Source organism: Ascidia mentula, chromosome 5 (genome assembly GCF_947561715.1).
Source record: "Ascidia mentula chromosome 5, kaAscMent1.1, whole genome shotgun sequence".
Taxonomy (NCBI): Eukaryota; Metazoa; Chordata; class Ascidiacea; order Phlebobranchia; family Ascidiidae; genus Ascidia; species Ascidia mentula.
Genome location: NC_138570.1, coordinates 210,447 through 224,860, shown reverse-complemented (window position 1 = coordinate 224,860; position 14,414 = coordinate 210,447). Strand labels below are relative to the sequence as shown.

The 14,414-nt window shown below is 40.0% G+C and overlaps 3 protein-coding genes and 1 non-coding gene across 4 annotated transcripts; 1 reads left to right on the top strand and 3 right to left on the bottom strand.

The window, feature by feature from the left end:
* Nucleotides 1-348: 348 nt before the first annotated feature.
* On the top strand, nt 349-2,009 carry LOC145902340 (large ribosomal subunit protein uL13m-like). The gene is made up of 6 exons (XM_082990273.1): nt 349-437; nt 810-1,027; nt 1,136-1,196; nt 1,256-1,342; nt 1,398-1,519; nt 1,677-2,009. Exons 1-6 carry the CDS (start codon nt 414-416, stop codon nt 1,699-1,701), a joined length of 537 nt encoding a protein of 178 aa, XP_082846399.1. The 5' UTR covers nt 349-413; the 3' UTR covers nt 1,702-2,009.
* A 433-nt stretch (nt 2,010-2,442) lies between these two features.
* LOC145902313 (uncharacterized) lies at nt 2,443-7,704 on the bottom strand. The gene is made up of 2 exons (XM_082990242.1): nt 7,590-7,704; nt 2,443-7,471 (listed from the first exon to the last, which is right to left on the bottom strand). The coding sequence occupies exons 1-2, from the start codon at nt 7,681-7,683 to the stop codon at nt 2,814-2,816; spliced, it is 4,752 nt and encodes a 1,583-aa protein (XP_082846368.1). The 5' UTR covers nt 7,684-7,704; the 3' UTR covers nt 2,443-2,813.
* A 2,075-nt stretch (nt 7,705-9,779) lies between these two features.
* LOC145901728 (uncharacterized) lies at nt 9,780-14,330 on the bottom strand. Its single transcript, XM_082989495.1, has 10 exons — nt 14,225-14,330; nt 13,694-13,913; nt 13,053-13,615; nt 12,555-12,663; nt 12,072-12,359; nt 11,339-11,875; nt 10,876-11,048; nt 10,735-10,819; nt 10,565-10,651; nt 9,780-10,098 (listed from the first exon to the last, which is right to left on the bottom strand). Exons 1-10 carry the CDS (start codon nt 14,328-14,330, stop codon nt 9,780-9,782), a joined length of 2,487 nt encoding a protein of 828 aa, XP_082845621.1.
* Nucleotides 12,834-12,905, bottom strand: Trnam-cau (transfer RNA methionine (anticodon CAU)). Its single transcript has one exon. It is a non-coding gene; the product is annotated as a tRNA-Met (tRNA).
* Nucleotides 14,331-14,414: the final 84 nt, after the last annotated feature.

Here is a 14,414-nt window from a genome sequence, read left to right as displayed (position 1 = left end):
GCTAAGGTCCAGTATGTCTGTTTCTGCCCTGGCCCTCCCAGACCATGCTGTATGCGTTGGCAAGAGTTGTCACCATAAAATTTAATGTCGTTCAAACTTGTGTGGTTAGTCTGGCGCATGACTACCATTTTCTAGCGCTGAAAGTCACCATTATTGCTCCACAGAACGAAAATTTATAAACTCGCCCCCTGTTGACCACAGATTAATTTATTTTCCATGAAAATGTGTAATTTGACTTTTTTCGGCTGGTCCATTGCTATTTCGACTCTCATTCATTTGAAATCTGACACCTTAACATTATTATTATTTCCATGAAACATTAAAGAAGGGAAACTGGAAACCCGTTCATGCGGAAACTTACTAAGCCATGCTAACACGGAAACCTCTACTATAATTTAAGCTTTAAAGCAATTATGTCTTTTGGTCGAAACAACCAGGTAACATGGTGTTGTGTACATTTTTATGTTTCATACGCATATTGAACAAAGTACACTGTCAAAATCTTCCAGTTTTCGTTTAGATTTAACTTCTTGCAGGTTAATTTTAATAATTTGGTTTAAAAACCTTATTGCTAGCCAGAAGGAGTCTTTCCCAAATAATTTTACAACAAAACCATTTTGTCCCCACAAATATAAGTTGGTTTAGTATTTCTGTCACTTTAACTGGCTGATCTTTGATTGTACAATTAAAGTGTCCAGTAGTCACCGAGTCCCAACTATAAGGTTTAATCTCCAGCTGTTTTAAGACACAATGTTCATTCAGCAAACATACTACCCTTATTCATCTAGTAATATTTTCTGTTTGTACAGCAATGGGCAACATTTTCTCGTGTGTGGTATATTATCAATGCTGACCGACAACCTGCCGGTGGGATTGGAAGTCTGGTGAGTCGGTATCTGCAAGGCCTCCACAAACCAATATACCATCCTCTCAGTGATGTTGGAGATCATGTTGTGGTTGTCAACGCAAAGAAGATCGCTTACTCCGGAAACAAATGGGAAGAAAAAGTTTTTACCGCTCACACTGGGTCAGGGTTTTGATACATTTTGATAAGTTTCTCTGTTGTACAAAGCAGAACATTTCAGTGTGACAAAACAATTAACTTTTCATTAATATACTTAACATATTGTTACAGACGGAGCAGAGGTCGTGTACAGATGCAAGCTTATGAAGTTCACAAGCGTGATCCAACATGGGTAATTATCAGTAAATTGACAAATTTTCTCTGTGTTTACATCTCAAAAAATTATCACAGATTGTTCGAAGGAATATTTATCGACAATTACCCAACAATCATGTAAGAAGGTCGTTGTTTGCACGAGCCCATGTATTTGAAGATGAGGTGGATATTTGTTTGTTTCTGTTACCATGACGAACAATTTCATTTGTATTTGTAGAATGTTCCTGATGAAATAATGCAGAATGTGACTCACGTCCTGCAAGGGCAGCGAAGGGTCCCTAAAGCTTTAAGTGATTACACCAAAGAGGAAATTAACACCTTTCCATCTCTGTATTTAAGGTATGAGTCGTACAATATCTCCATCTACCTGATTTGTAAAATGTTGAAATCGAAGAAAAAGGACAAAAGAAATTGTTGAGATTATTTTCAAAACAATAATTTTTATCCACATTTCTTGCTTTGGATTTTTTAACATTAAACTTTTTCTATTCTGTAGAAGTCCGATGTTTCTCAAACCATGAACAGATGAGATGGACACGCTTGTGAAAAACTTTATTGATAATTGGTCCCAATGTTGTCAGAGGGGCAAAAGACCAAATATTTTGGTACAAAAATGGCGTTGTTTCAATGGGTGCCATTTTTTTCCAATAAATATATTCATGGTGAGAAGTTGTGCAGTTGTGTCAAGTATTTTAATCCAAACAGTATCATATGATGTATGCAGGGTTTACATGTTTCTTATTCACCAAACTGTAGATTTAGAACCAAGGTGGCGGTCGCCAGCATGCACTGGAGTTTTCATCATTAAACAAGTGCTGAACCTGTGGTCATATCTAAATTGTAATATCTTCCATCTTATAATTTGTCGAATTCAGGTACAACTGTTTAAACTGTGGGGAACTCCCGCAGTAACCCATATGACCCCAAAAGTTGTTTTTCGAACATATTCAATCAGCCATTCATGTGACGTCGGCAAAACTAGAAAAAATAGTGCGTCCAGGTGATGCATTGCAAAGTTCGTTTTTAACCAGCTGTTAGCTAAAGGGTACCAAGCCCTGGTCAAGTGTTCAACAACAAAATCGTTAATGCTCAAATTCAGGCGCAATATATCCCCGGTCATTTGGAAGATTTGTTGAGTTGCACTGTATGAATATATATCAGATGTTAAGCGCACACCCTAACATTATGGCCAGCAGTTTTTTCTGTACGTTGACTAATGGCTGGAACTCATGGTCTGTATGTTTCTTGCATACACTGGAAACTGATTGTTTGTTTTTCTCTGTTAACAATGCAAGTTACACATACGTCACAAAGAGCACTGTCACAAAAATCACAGAGAAAATATTTACAAATTCGTTGAAATTTATTTTACATTTTAACAAAACTGACCAACAGAAACGTGAATTACTGCATTCGTTGACGTTTACTAAATTGATACAAATGTATTTTAGACAAAAATGGAAACGTTTCATCTGAAAACGGGGTTTAGAAATTCTGTACATCAAACGATTGTCAGGTTTGTTTATGCTTAAAACACGGTCGTAATAACGAATTACGATGTAATTATGTACAGAATGTTCATTCCGACTAAACCAAGAATGATGAAGAAAAAAGCTTCTGAATACTCAACTCATCACTCAATCTTAATCCCACCATCACCATCCTGCTCAGCATGGGGGTTGTATCCAACACTTAAATCAGACGAACTACTCCTTGGCGTAGGCAAGGATGGCTTTATGGACAGTAGCCATTCCTTCATCTTTGACAAACGCTCTTCCAATGCTTTTGAGTAGAGCAAGGGGTTGAGGGCGCTGTTGATTGGAAGCAACAGACAAGCACTCAACACATAAGCGTCTCTTGACATCTTCACTCCTCCAACACTCAAAAATCCCATCACACAAATTGGAATCCAGCAACAAAAGTCGGTCAAAATCAACCTGGTGATTCTCTTCTGCATCTTGGAGCTGACATCAGTGCTTCTGGATCCTTTCATGCGGTTGCTTCGCTTGTAAATAAGAAAATAAGCAACCACCATGTAAACGAACATGAGGAAGTTGATTGTGATAAGGAATGTTGAATATTCCCAAGCAAACTCATTGGTTGTTGCAAACAAACGTGGCATACAGACGCTCGTTTCACCATAATATCCAAACTCTCCCTTGATAGAGTTACGTGGAAAGGCATTTTCAATTGTACGTTTAACATCGTACCAAGACTCTGGCTGTGATGCGGAAATTTTTTGTGCAAGTAACGACATGTTTTCTCTTGACACCAAATCTGTTTCATAAAAGTTATTTGGGAACCAAACATCAGCAACAAAGTACTCAGAAGCTGCGTTGAGCAAAGGAACGGTTGCCAACAAAATAGCCAACATCCAACAAGATAATTCAGCAATCACAGTTTTAATAACACTGACATTTCGCATGAGGAAAGGTTTGTAGGCCGATATCAAACGAAATGTGGTCATAGCTGTCATTGTGAAGGCTGATGCTTCTGATGATACAACTGCAATTGCTCCAAGTCCTGAACACAAGCTACTTGATCTCCATTCTTTATCAAACAAACAATAAGATCCCGAATATCTAGTCGCTTGTATTATGATTGCCAGTAGATAAACTCCCATGAGAAGGTCAGACACGCAGAGGTTGAGAATAAAAACGCTTGTATTAATAAACAAATTCTGATCTTTATTAACTTTAATCAAGTCACGTGTGGTTGTAACAAATACAAACGAATTCCCTCCCAGTGCTAAGATGCCTGTCACCCAGAAGATACCTCGATAAACTTGGTTTGCGATCATTTCGTTGACGTCTGCAAATGCGTTTCCAGCCAAATTAACACATTCGTCACTTCCGTCTGAGCAGTCATTAATTCCGTTCTGTACAAGTTTCATTTCAACAGACAAAGGTTGTTCATTTGTGCAATAAAATCTGGTATTTTCACAACGACATATGCTTTCATCAGATACGTCATCACAGTCCATTATTCCGTCACAAACATGATTCCTATCGATGGAAATCTTTCCTTTACTTCTGCAGTAGTAGCGGGTATTGTTGCAAAGTTCCATAAATTCGTCTGATTTGTCGTCGCAATCAATTCTTCCATCACAGACTCTTTGATATTCCATGTTAATTTCTCCATTACCAAAACAACTAAACCTGTTTAGACACAAACGTTCTCCAGCAACATTGATAAAGTCATGGACAGATCCATCACACCACATGGGATAATATTGATGTGCATGGTTCCTACCAACTCCTCTAAACCACAATTTCATAGCTCTCACGCACAACGATTCGTTGCCCTGGTTTTCCTGTGTGAAAATGTTGTCATCTGCTACACAGTCACTTTGCACTGATGCTGTCTCAGTTGAACAGTATTTTGTGTTAGTTTGGTTGACACATTGCACACTTGTGTTACACAACACCTTATCCTGGTCCACACATGTAGAACTGTCCTTACAATGCATTTGGTTCAGTGAACAATCTCCTCGTATATCGCGACACAATGTTTGATTTTCACACAAACATTCATCTGACATATCAAAGCAATCCACTACACCGTCACAAACTTGCTTGCTTGAAACTATCAGCTTTCTGTCCAAACACTGGAAACATCTAAACTGTCCATTGAGGAAACAAATATCAGAACTGTCAGAACATTGAGCCACTGAATCGTAGGCGTTGGTTTGAGGTAAAACACAAACACCTTTTCTTGATGATCCAGAACATTTAAAGCCAAACCCATGTTGAACTTCGTCACTTTTGTCCTTGCAGCCATTAATAGCTTGCCCGTCACAAAAATATTCTCGTGCAATAAGTTGTTGGTTTTCACAGAAAAATAAATTTTCGCAGGATTTGCTGCATGTTGAAATTGTACAAACCACTTTATCAACTTCACAATTATTAACATCGGTAGCGCACGTTTTACCAACAACTTCTTTGCACGTATATGGATCAGTTGTATGTATGATATTTCTGGCTTCCTTTTCACTTCGGCAAGTTACAGCAACCACGTGACAAGATGGGCATGTGATGTTAGAAAATATACAAACTTCGTCAGTTCCATCAACGCAATCTACATATGTATCATTTATCCAGCTAAAAGGTATACATCTACCGTCTGGTGAGCATTGTGTGTTATTTGGATTACATGGACATCTGGCATAAGTACCAGAACAGTTGCAAGTATAATGTGTATCATCACTTCCATCAATACAGTCAGGTTTTCCGTCACACAACAAAGATCGATCAATGCAATTCAAATCCTTTCCAATGCATGGTTTCAATCCAACACAACCACATTCAAACTTATCCTCTGGACATGTGCAGTTAACCTCATCACTCCAATCTCCACAGCCGTTATATCCATCGCATTGCAGAAATTTACTGATGCAACCCCACACTGACGTACAGTTTTTAGTTTTGTAACATGAACACTCAAACTCATCCGCTGGACATGTGCAGTTAAACTCATCACTCCAATCTCCGCAGTCATTCCATCCATCGCATTGTTCAGATTTACTGATGCAGCCACCCAACCATGACGTACAGTTGTTAGCTTTGTGACAAGAGCACTCAAATGTATCCGCTGGACATGTGCAGTTAACCTCATCACTCCAATCTCCACAGTCATTCCTTCCATCGCATTGCTGAGATTTAAAGATGCAACCCCACCCTGACGTACAGTTGTTAGCTTTGTGACAAGAGCACTCAAATGTATCCGCTGGACATGTGCAGTTAACCTCATCACTACCATCTCCGCAGTCGTTATATCTATTGCATTGCTCAGATTTACTGATGCAGCCACCCAACCATGACGTACAGTTATTAGTTTTGTAACATGAACACTCAAACTTATCCGCTGGACATGTGCAGGTAACCTCATCACTCCAATCTCCACAGTCGTTATATCTATTGCATTGCTCAGATTTACTGATGCAGCCACCCAACCATGACGTACAGTTATTAGTTTTGTAACATGAACACTCAAACTTATCCGCTGGACATGTGCAGGTAACCTCATCACTCCAATCTCCACAGTCGTTATATCCATTGCATTGCTCAGATTTACTGATGCAGCCACCCAACCATGACGCACAGTTATTAGTTTTGTAACATGAACACTCAAACGTATCCGCTGGACATGTGCAGTTAACCTCATCACTCCAATCTCCGCAGTCGTTCCCTCCATCGCATTGCATTGATTTACTGATGCAGCCCCACCCTGACGTACAGTTTTTAGTTTTGTAACAAGGACACTCAAACTTATCCGCTGGACATGTGCAGTTAACCTCATCACTCCAATCTCCACAGTCGTTATATCCATTGCATTGCTCAGATTTACTGATGCAGCCACCCAACCATGACGTACAGTTATTAGTTTTGTAACATGAACACTCAAACTTATCCGCTGGACATGTGCAGTTAACCTCATCACTCCAATCTCCACAGTCGTTATATTCATTGCATTGCTCAGATTTACTGATGCAGCCACCCAACCATGACGTACAGTTTTTAGTTTTGTAACATGAACACTCAAACTCATCCGCCGGACATGTGCAGGTAACCTCATCACTCCCATCTCCACAGTGATTCCATCCATCGCATTGCCAAGATTTACTGATGCAACCACCACCCCACCCTAACGTACAGTTTTTAGTTTTGTAACAAGAACACTCAAACTTATCCGCTGGACATGTGCAGTTAACCTCATCACTCCCATCTTCACAGTCATTCAATCCATCGCATTGCCGAGATTTACTGATGCAGCCCCACCCCGACGTACAGTTTTTAGTTTTGTAACAAGGACACTCAAACTTATCCGCTGGACATGTGCAGTTAACCTCATCACTCCAATCTCCGCAGTCATTCAACCCATCGCATTGCCAAGATTTACTGATGCAACCCCACCCTGACGTACAGTTTTTAGTTTTGTAACAAGGACACTCAAACTTATCCGCTGGACATGTGCAGTTAAGCTCATCACTCCAATCTCTGCAGTCGTTATATCCATTGCATTGAGAAATCGGTGATGTACACCCTGATTCTCCGGGACACGTTGTGTTAAAACAATCGCACTGGAATCTACCTTTAGGACATACGTCACTTAACTCATCACTCCAATCTCCACAGTTGTTGTCTCCGTCATTCATCCAACCCCACACAATACATCCTGGTTGATTCGATCCACATTTACCGATCTTGTGGCAAGCACATTCGAACATGGACGAGGGACAAATGCAGTTGGGATCAAGATACGGAGCTTCACAAACCGGTAGATTTTCTTCTCCTGTTACGAGTTACAAGGTTGAAATCGGACACAATGACATAAGGTGTCATTTTGATCAAAGTTTTTAGTTCATTCTCTATTTATCTTCAGGAAGTATTATTGTTAATTTCACACTTACTTGTGATGGGAAGAGGAGCCAGACTTGTGTCCTCACCCGGACATTCACCTTCCGCCCATCCGATCAACACAAATATCAACAATAACTTCAACATAATCTACGATTTCTATAATCTGCGGGTTAACAGAAGTTTTCATGGACTATTATTTGAATACGATGCTGTGAGAGAATTTGATAAAGTAGAGTTTTTTCAAAAGTGTTGTGAAATAACAAAAAGTGATAAATTGTACAAATGTTTAAGTCTTGAATAGTTTATTTAAAATGTTGGAAAGATGTCCCTGTTTGCTTTCATTTCATGGCTTTGCCTCAAACAAAATTCCATTAATTTTAAAATCGTTTACGAGTAAGATTCTGTGACTACTGATTTTGCACTTATGGCACAAAATTCCAGCAATTCGAATGGTTATCGAGGATGAAACTTTTCTCTAGTTATTTGAAAATCGTGACAACGTTTCTGCGAGGGACTCTAACCGAGGAAGAAACATATCTGTATAACATAGCAAAAGCAGTTGTGTAGTATAATGTTGTAAAGTCATCTGCTTTATTGTGCGACTGTTGTTGCAGGCATTTTGGTGGAATTAATGACCCGGGTCATTTGAACATCGTGGCGACGTTTCTGCCAGAGATTCAAACCGGGGAAGAAACAATTTAAACTTTTCTCTCGCTGACTTGTTAAAATGCAAGGTTAAGTTTTGTCGTTGAATGTTTGATTGAAGTTATTAGTTACCTTTATTTTTAATTTCAACCTTTTATTTAAACTGAATGAAACTCCTTATTGATCAAATCAAACTGCGCAATGCGGGTAAATAATCCTGTTAACAATTCAAGCATTGGAAGTGCCCTCGCAACACATTTGGGCAACAAACAGTTTGTTACGCAAGAGGAGCGTAGAAACGCAAAGGAGGTTTGTTGAATTCGCTTTGTTTTCAACCCCCATTTGAGAGCAGACAAATTCATGGGGTTTTAGGTGTGCGGTTTTGCTTGGTTTGTCACATTGCAGCAGTTAAATCAGGTTTGGCCAACCCGCGGTCCTCAGGCCACATTTGGCCCATATAGAGGTTTTTAGCGCCCCTCGCAACAATTTCCGTAATGACGCAAACTTTTTTCTGTGTAACTGTACTGACTAACAGGTTTTCGATGACGTAACTATTACTGCTATTTTTCCAACTTTAGACACGAGCATCAACGACTTCTAAAAAAGACTAAAAAAGTGAAAAAACGAAGCAAATTGTAGTTCTAGCTTCTTGATACGCAGATGTTTGCTATTCTCGATCATTCAAATCGCTATACTTGCAATGTAGCGTCATGTAAGGGTCGACTGACAAAGCGTAAAATTCGCAGTCAATAGACCCAAACATGAAAAAACGTTCTGAGTCCCAACAATCTGATTCCTACTGTGACGTCAATTGCCGACCTTCGTGGGTTTCAGGTTTCTTTCCACAGAAACCTGATGTTAATTTAGACCCTCCATGGTTTGTCACGTTTGGGTCTTTATTTCTAGCTGGTATTGATATTTTTAGGTTGATGTTTCTGTCAAAAAAGAAGATGTTTTTGTGTCTTTCACCACTGCCTGGTTTATTTACTCCTAAGTGAGAATAATTATCTTGAAAGGAAAAATATTTGTTTTTGATGAAGAAAAGCAGAAGTAATGCAGAATATCTATTTGTCCGATTGGGAACAGGCTTAGGAAAAAGTTGTCCTGAAGCAATATTTGAACTCCATTGTGTAAAGGATAAATTTGCCTCAAGGAAATTTGGACCCCTTTTCTCCAAACATGAACTTTTACTTCAATGTTTCGCACGCAAACTTCAAACCGCAGTCAACCGAAAATCCAGAATCACCAACTGCACACCTGTGTTCATCCACATGTTAAATGCGACTGCACTGGCACCACTGGTTGCTATATGACGTGTTTACAACTATTATGACGACGGATTGAGTTAGAAAAAGCCACAAACCTTAACATTATCGAAAATACATGCATGAAAACACTTCTATTTTTTTAAATACAAAGGCACCACAACACGAAAGTCGCTCTGTATTATTGGAAACAGCAACAAGTATTAGCCAAGTAGTTGTGGATATCAACTTCATCAACAAACATTTTATTTCCCCCACCGTCATTAAGGTTCTTATTTTCACGGAGAGTCTTCTGTGTCGTGGAAATACACTTTCGCTCATATAAACAACTCAGTAGTCTCCCATTGTCTCTTTCCAAAACTCGTCGTCACTAGCAACGATGACGTCGTCTTCTTCTGATGCTAGAAAACAATTGGCCGCTGAACGCAATGCATCTGACGCGAGTGCAGCATCTATGACGTCACTATCAGAACATTCTTTCTTGGAGAATATTTTTCGCGTGTTTCGTGACGTGTCGTCTGTTTGGTCGCATTCTTGTGACGTCATTTCGAAGACGTCATCGCCGCTTGTGGTTTGGTCGCTGGAGGGCGTTGGTGATTTGCTTGGTTGTGGCGTTTTAAGTTCTGTTTCTTTGCAGTTGACGGCGTTTCTAGAATTAAATTAGTGGTTGTAACGGACAGGACAGAGTATGATTTCTGTGGGCTTGCTTGGCGCATTCATGCGTGTAAACTTGTCTCGTATTCGGGTTGTGCAAGCATGTAAAGTTTGTAAGTGTATCCTTGGTAATCTGGTTTATCTTACGTTATTGTAATGCTTTGAATAAGGTGGATCCGTGTAGGCATTTGTTTTTGAATCGTTTTTGTTCTGGTTTATTTATCTGTTTGCTATGATGCTGTTCATAAACTTCAAATTGGAATCAACTGTGTTGGGATTAAAACACATGCAAAATATCACGGCTCTGGAAGATCTGAATCCTACAGTGGTAATTAGGCAATGTTTCTGTTGACTTGACAACATTTACAAGCTTTCTCGTTGCCACTTAATTCACTTAACTTTAACACATTCGGTTTTGCATCAGAACTTATCCATCTCACAATTAATATCTTTCCACGAACCTTTCCACGCCACACTTTGTGAGAGATCGACTTTCCAGAGATGGTTTCAATCCGCCATCTTTGTTTGCCAAAAGTGTTCGAGATATTCTGGAACATGACGTCAGGCAAGATATTATGTTTATGTTAATTTTAAAAATATACTTTTCGGACAGGTTGGTAAAGTTTTTTACCGTTTGTTCCGGTTCAGTAAGTTTGGGGGGAATCCCCTTCCATCAAACCTTTCAACCCGGATAGAAGGGGACTTTCCCTGATTCGCTGCCATTAAATACTTCTTAAAACTGGAAGTTTTGTTGATAATAATGGAAACTTACAGATGGTCGCGCGTCGATTTCCGATCGTTATCTCGTCATGTGATAGAACTTCTTTCTTTGTGACGTCACTCTCTCTCTTCTCCCAGTTACGTAACAATGCTTGCACTCGACGACTTTCGCGTCGGAAATTGGCGCGGGTTCGATTCAAAGCTTTGGGCAACGGTATGTTGCTTCTGAGGGAAAAATGTTTTTTTAATCGATGAAACATCAGTAAATATCGTGCAGATTTAACTCCTATTTCTAGACATGAACATAAAATCAAATAGAAAATCCAATGAGGGGAAAAGTATTTCGCGCCAGGAAAATCCACTTAATGTGAAAAGAAAATATGGCGGGAAAAGTAAAAATAGGACGAGGACAGCTGTTGAAAAGTTTGGGTTAAAACACATTTCACCAGACCGTGATTTGTTGGAGAAATTCCTCGGTTAAAATCCACACTCTGCTCAGAGCGGAAACAACATACCTTGCACTCACTGTTGGTGAATCACCGCAGTGACGTACTGCCTCAGTGACGTCAGAAGGTATTGATGTCACAGATGTGGATGCAGACGCGCTCTCCGATTGCGCTGATGACGTGTCCGATGACGTCGGATGATGACGTTGCAGACAGTGAAGACCACATGTGATTTTTGGTGAATGCATCGGATGGCCCACCGCTATCAAAGGGGTCTTCCCGGATGACGTTGTAGGTATTACGTCATCTCTATTTCCAAGTTTTGATGAAACTGAGAATCGTCCGCTGATGTCGGCGTTCGGTGCGAGCGAAGTTTCTTTTCCGCTAGACGGCGCCGGTGGATTTCTTCCGATGGTGATTTTTGTGAGGTCACTTTCTACATCCGGGTTACTTTCGCCACAACATCGCTTGATGTAATCAACCAACCGTGACCACGCTCGTCTCATGACAGGAAGCAATCTACCCCGGTTGCGTCCCAACAAGTTTTGGACGTCATCCCGTATGACGTCACTTCTTCGCCGAGCATACGTATAAGCTCTTGATGCACTGAAAACAAAAAAATTTTCATATTTGAAACATTTTTTTTTAAACACAAGCATAGTTATAATGAGTGCTTAGTAAACATATAATATATAGTTAGTAACACTTAACGCACGAGTTATTTCTTGGTATTGTTGTTTTTACCGGCACAGTTACGTCACAATAGACACGTAGATTGTGGAAACTGGTGATAATCACTCACCGACTTTTAAAATCTTTTGCTTTTTGTTTCAAGTTGTTTTCCATCCTTTCGTTTTCGTTTTCTTCCTCATCTAAAAATGCGCTTCTCTCGTTTGGAAATATTTCCTCGTCATCCGTAGCGTCAGAGTTTAACCTTCCAAGCTTTTTGTTATTTCTCTTGTTTGATCCCTGGCTTGGAATGGGTTCATAGCCGCGTTTGGCGCGAGATTTGAATCTTTGAACAAAACTTTCGCGCCTTTTCGACTTCCCGCCTTTTTTCGCCAACTTTTGATCAACATCAGTGTTTCTCCTGTAAAGGATATTTTATAAACACTCGAACAAACGACGGAAAACATAAAATCTTTCATACACAGGGGTTCATTGACAGTGGGTAGGTTGGCACCCATTGGTACTTTAAGTATATTGTCCATTGGCACGTGGCGTCAAAGTTTGAAACAAAAATAAAAATGTTGGAAACAGGAGGTTTAATTAAACTTGTACAAACCTTCGTTGCTTGACCTTCCGATAGCACAGAAGTCCGAGCAAGGTCAAAATCAATATCAAACAAACAACAATCAAGACAACCCAACCATGACCAAGTCCACCATCGCTTTCTGTAACAACGTGAAGAAGTTTCATTCGCAAATAAGTATCTACTTTTTAACAAAAAAAACAAAGAAATTAAAATTCTTCGTTTTTTGTTCATATCAAAAGAAAAACACAACTATTACTCGCAACAAAATAGCCCACGAAATACAGCCAACCAAGCTGGTAAGCTGTTATATAGCAGAGGATGGTTTCGATCCATCGACCTCTGGGTTATGGGCCCAGCACGCTTCCGCTGCGCCACTCTGCTGAGTACTTCAGCCGGCAATAATCCGGCTAAGTGATGGGCGTAGCTGACAGGAAGTCAACCAATCAGAGCATATGTTTCAGTTTGATTGACAGCTCAGACCTCTTTCACATGCGCCTGTACATTTTACAAATTTACTCCACAATTTACCTTTGTCGTTTATAACATTTGGGATGTTTTTCACTGAATCTTTGGAAATGTCATCTATCACACCGACGTCATCAATATTATTTACGTCATCAGCTTTCCATGCTGTTTCGTGGAGGTTCTCTGCTGTGTTGTCGTAACTTCTGACAAGGTTTTTGTAATCCTGTGCACTATACACCGGTGATTCGACGTAATCACTTCTGACGTCATCACTTCTGACGTCATCGTTACTGGATGATGGCTTTCTGTTAAATAGCCAGTCGTACTTGGGATGTTTTTTTACTTCATCCATGTCTACAACGTCATCAACGAGAGGGAAACCCCCTTTATCGCCGGTGTCGTCATGTCGATTTAATACAGAATCAATATTTAAAGATTCCTGCCGTGCAGAACCAGAATCTGAATCTTTCCTCAAAACCAGCTCCAGATGGGATTTAGACGGATGACCTTCAAAACTGACCTCTGCCAGGAAGTGGTGATACACGTAATCAGTCGATGACGTATCCCGTCCAACAAGTTGTACGTCATCGTTATTAGGCAGCGACACGCGGCACTGAAGTTTGTTTCTATAACAGAGGCCGAAAAATTGTTTCTCGGTTTCAATTGAACGAAACATGAGAAGATATTTCGTCACGCATGAGTACCTGCAAGTTGGCAAGGGGACGCGCATCTTAGTCTCCAGCAGCCTGAACCACTGGATCCCAACACTCCACGTGGTTTCGTATCTTAGCGACGACCAACTTTTCATAAGGTCGTCTCGTTCGTTTTGCCGGCGATGAACTCCAATCTCAAGCGTGTAATCTGTGCTCCCAACTACCGCTGCGCCACCGTGCGGATTGATTGCCCTCACGCAAGGTGCAGCATCTGAAAAGTTGTGACAGTGGCTCAAGTGACAACGTACACCATAGCGACGTAACTATAGAATATAAGTTTAAATTACGTCATCAAAAATATTAGGGTAGTTAATTGTGGCAAGCTTTAAATCGATTTTTGGTGAAGATTTTCAGGTATTTGATTAAAATTGCAAGTTGTGTGAAATTATCAACACAAGTAACACGTTTATATTTCCCACAACATTCAATCGCATTTAAAGGTGTGTAAATAATGTCGATTGTTTTACAACCCAAGTAACCTGAGATTCTACCCTGGTTGTTGACAAAACTTATCGAATTTACCTTCACATATCCAGTCCACATTGGTTGAGGCGTACCTTGCACTCGAAACGTGGAGGGAATGAATGAAAAACAGAAAACAAAACAATGCAGATTGACCTCCTTCCATTGTGACGCAAGAATTCTGCTTGACGCGACTTGTTGGCAAAATATTCCGGCGGTATTTATAAAATAACGCCACTAACTTTGTCTG

What these genes read in the sequence shown, in the direction of transcription:
- LOC145902340 (XM_082990273.1), top strand. Translation starts at nt 414, where the DNA reads ATGTCTTTTGGTCGAAACAACCAG. An exon ending in GTTTTTACCGCTCACACTGG is followed by an intron (nt 1,028 to 1,135) that starts GTCAGGGTTTTG and finishes ATATTGTTACAG; the next exon opens with ACGGAGCAGAGGTCGTGTAC. An exon ending in ACAAGCGTGATCCAACATGG is followed by an intron (nt 1,197 to 1,255) that starts GTAATTATCAGT and finishes AAATTATCACAG; the next exon opens with ATTGTTCGAAGGAATATTTA.
- LOC145902313 (XM_082990242.1), bottom strand. Translation starts at nt 7,683, where the DNA reads ATGTTGAAGTTATTGTTGATATTTGTGTTGATCGGATGGGCGGAAGGT. An exon ending in GGCTCCTCTTCCCATCACAA is followed by an intron (nt 7,472 to 7,589) that starts GTAAGTGTGAAA and finishes AACTCGTAACAG; the next exon opens with GAGAAGAAAATCTACCGGTT.
- LOC145901728 (XM_082989495.1), bottom strand. Translation starts at nt 14,330, where the DNA reads ATGGAAGGAGGTCAATCTGCATTGTTTTGTTTTCTGTTTTTCATTCAT. An exon ending in AAATCGACGCGCGACCATCT is followed by an intron (nt 10,820 to 10,875) that starts GTAAGTTTCCAT and finishes ATTTAATGGCAG; the next exon opens with CGAATCAGGGAAAGTCCCCT. An exon ending in ACAAAGTGTGGCGTGGAAAG is followed by an intron (nt 10,099 to 10,564) that starts GTTCGTGGAAAG and finishes ATTTAATTCTAG; the next exon opens with AAACGCCGTCAACTGCAAAG.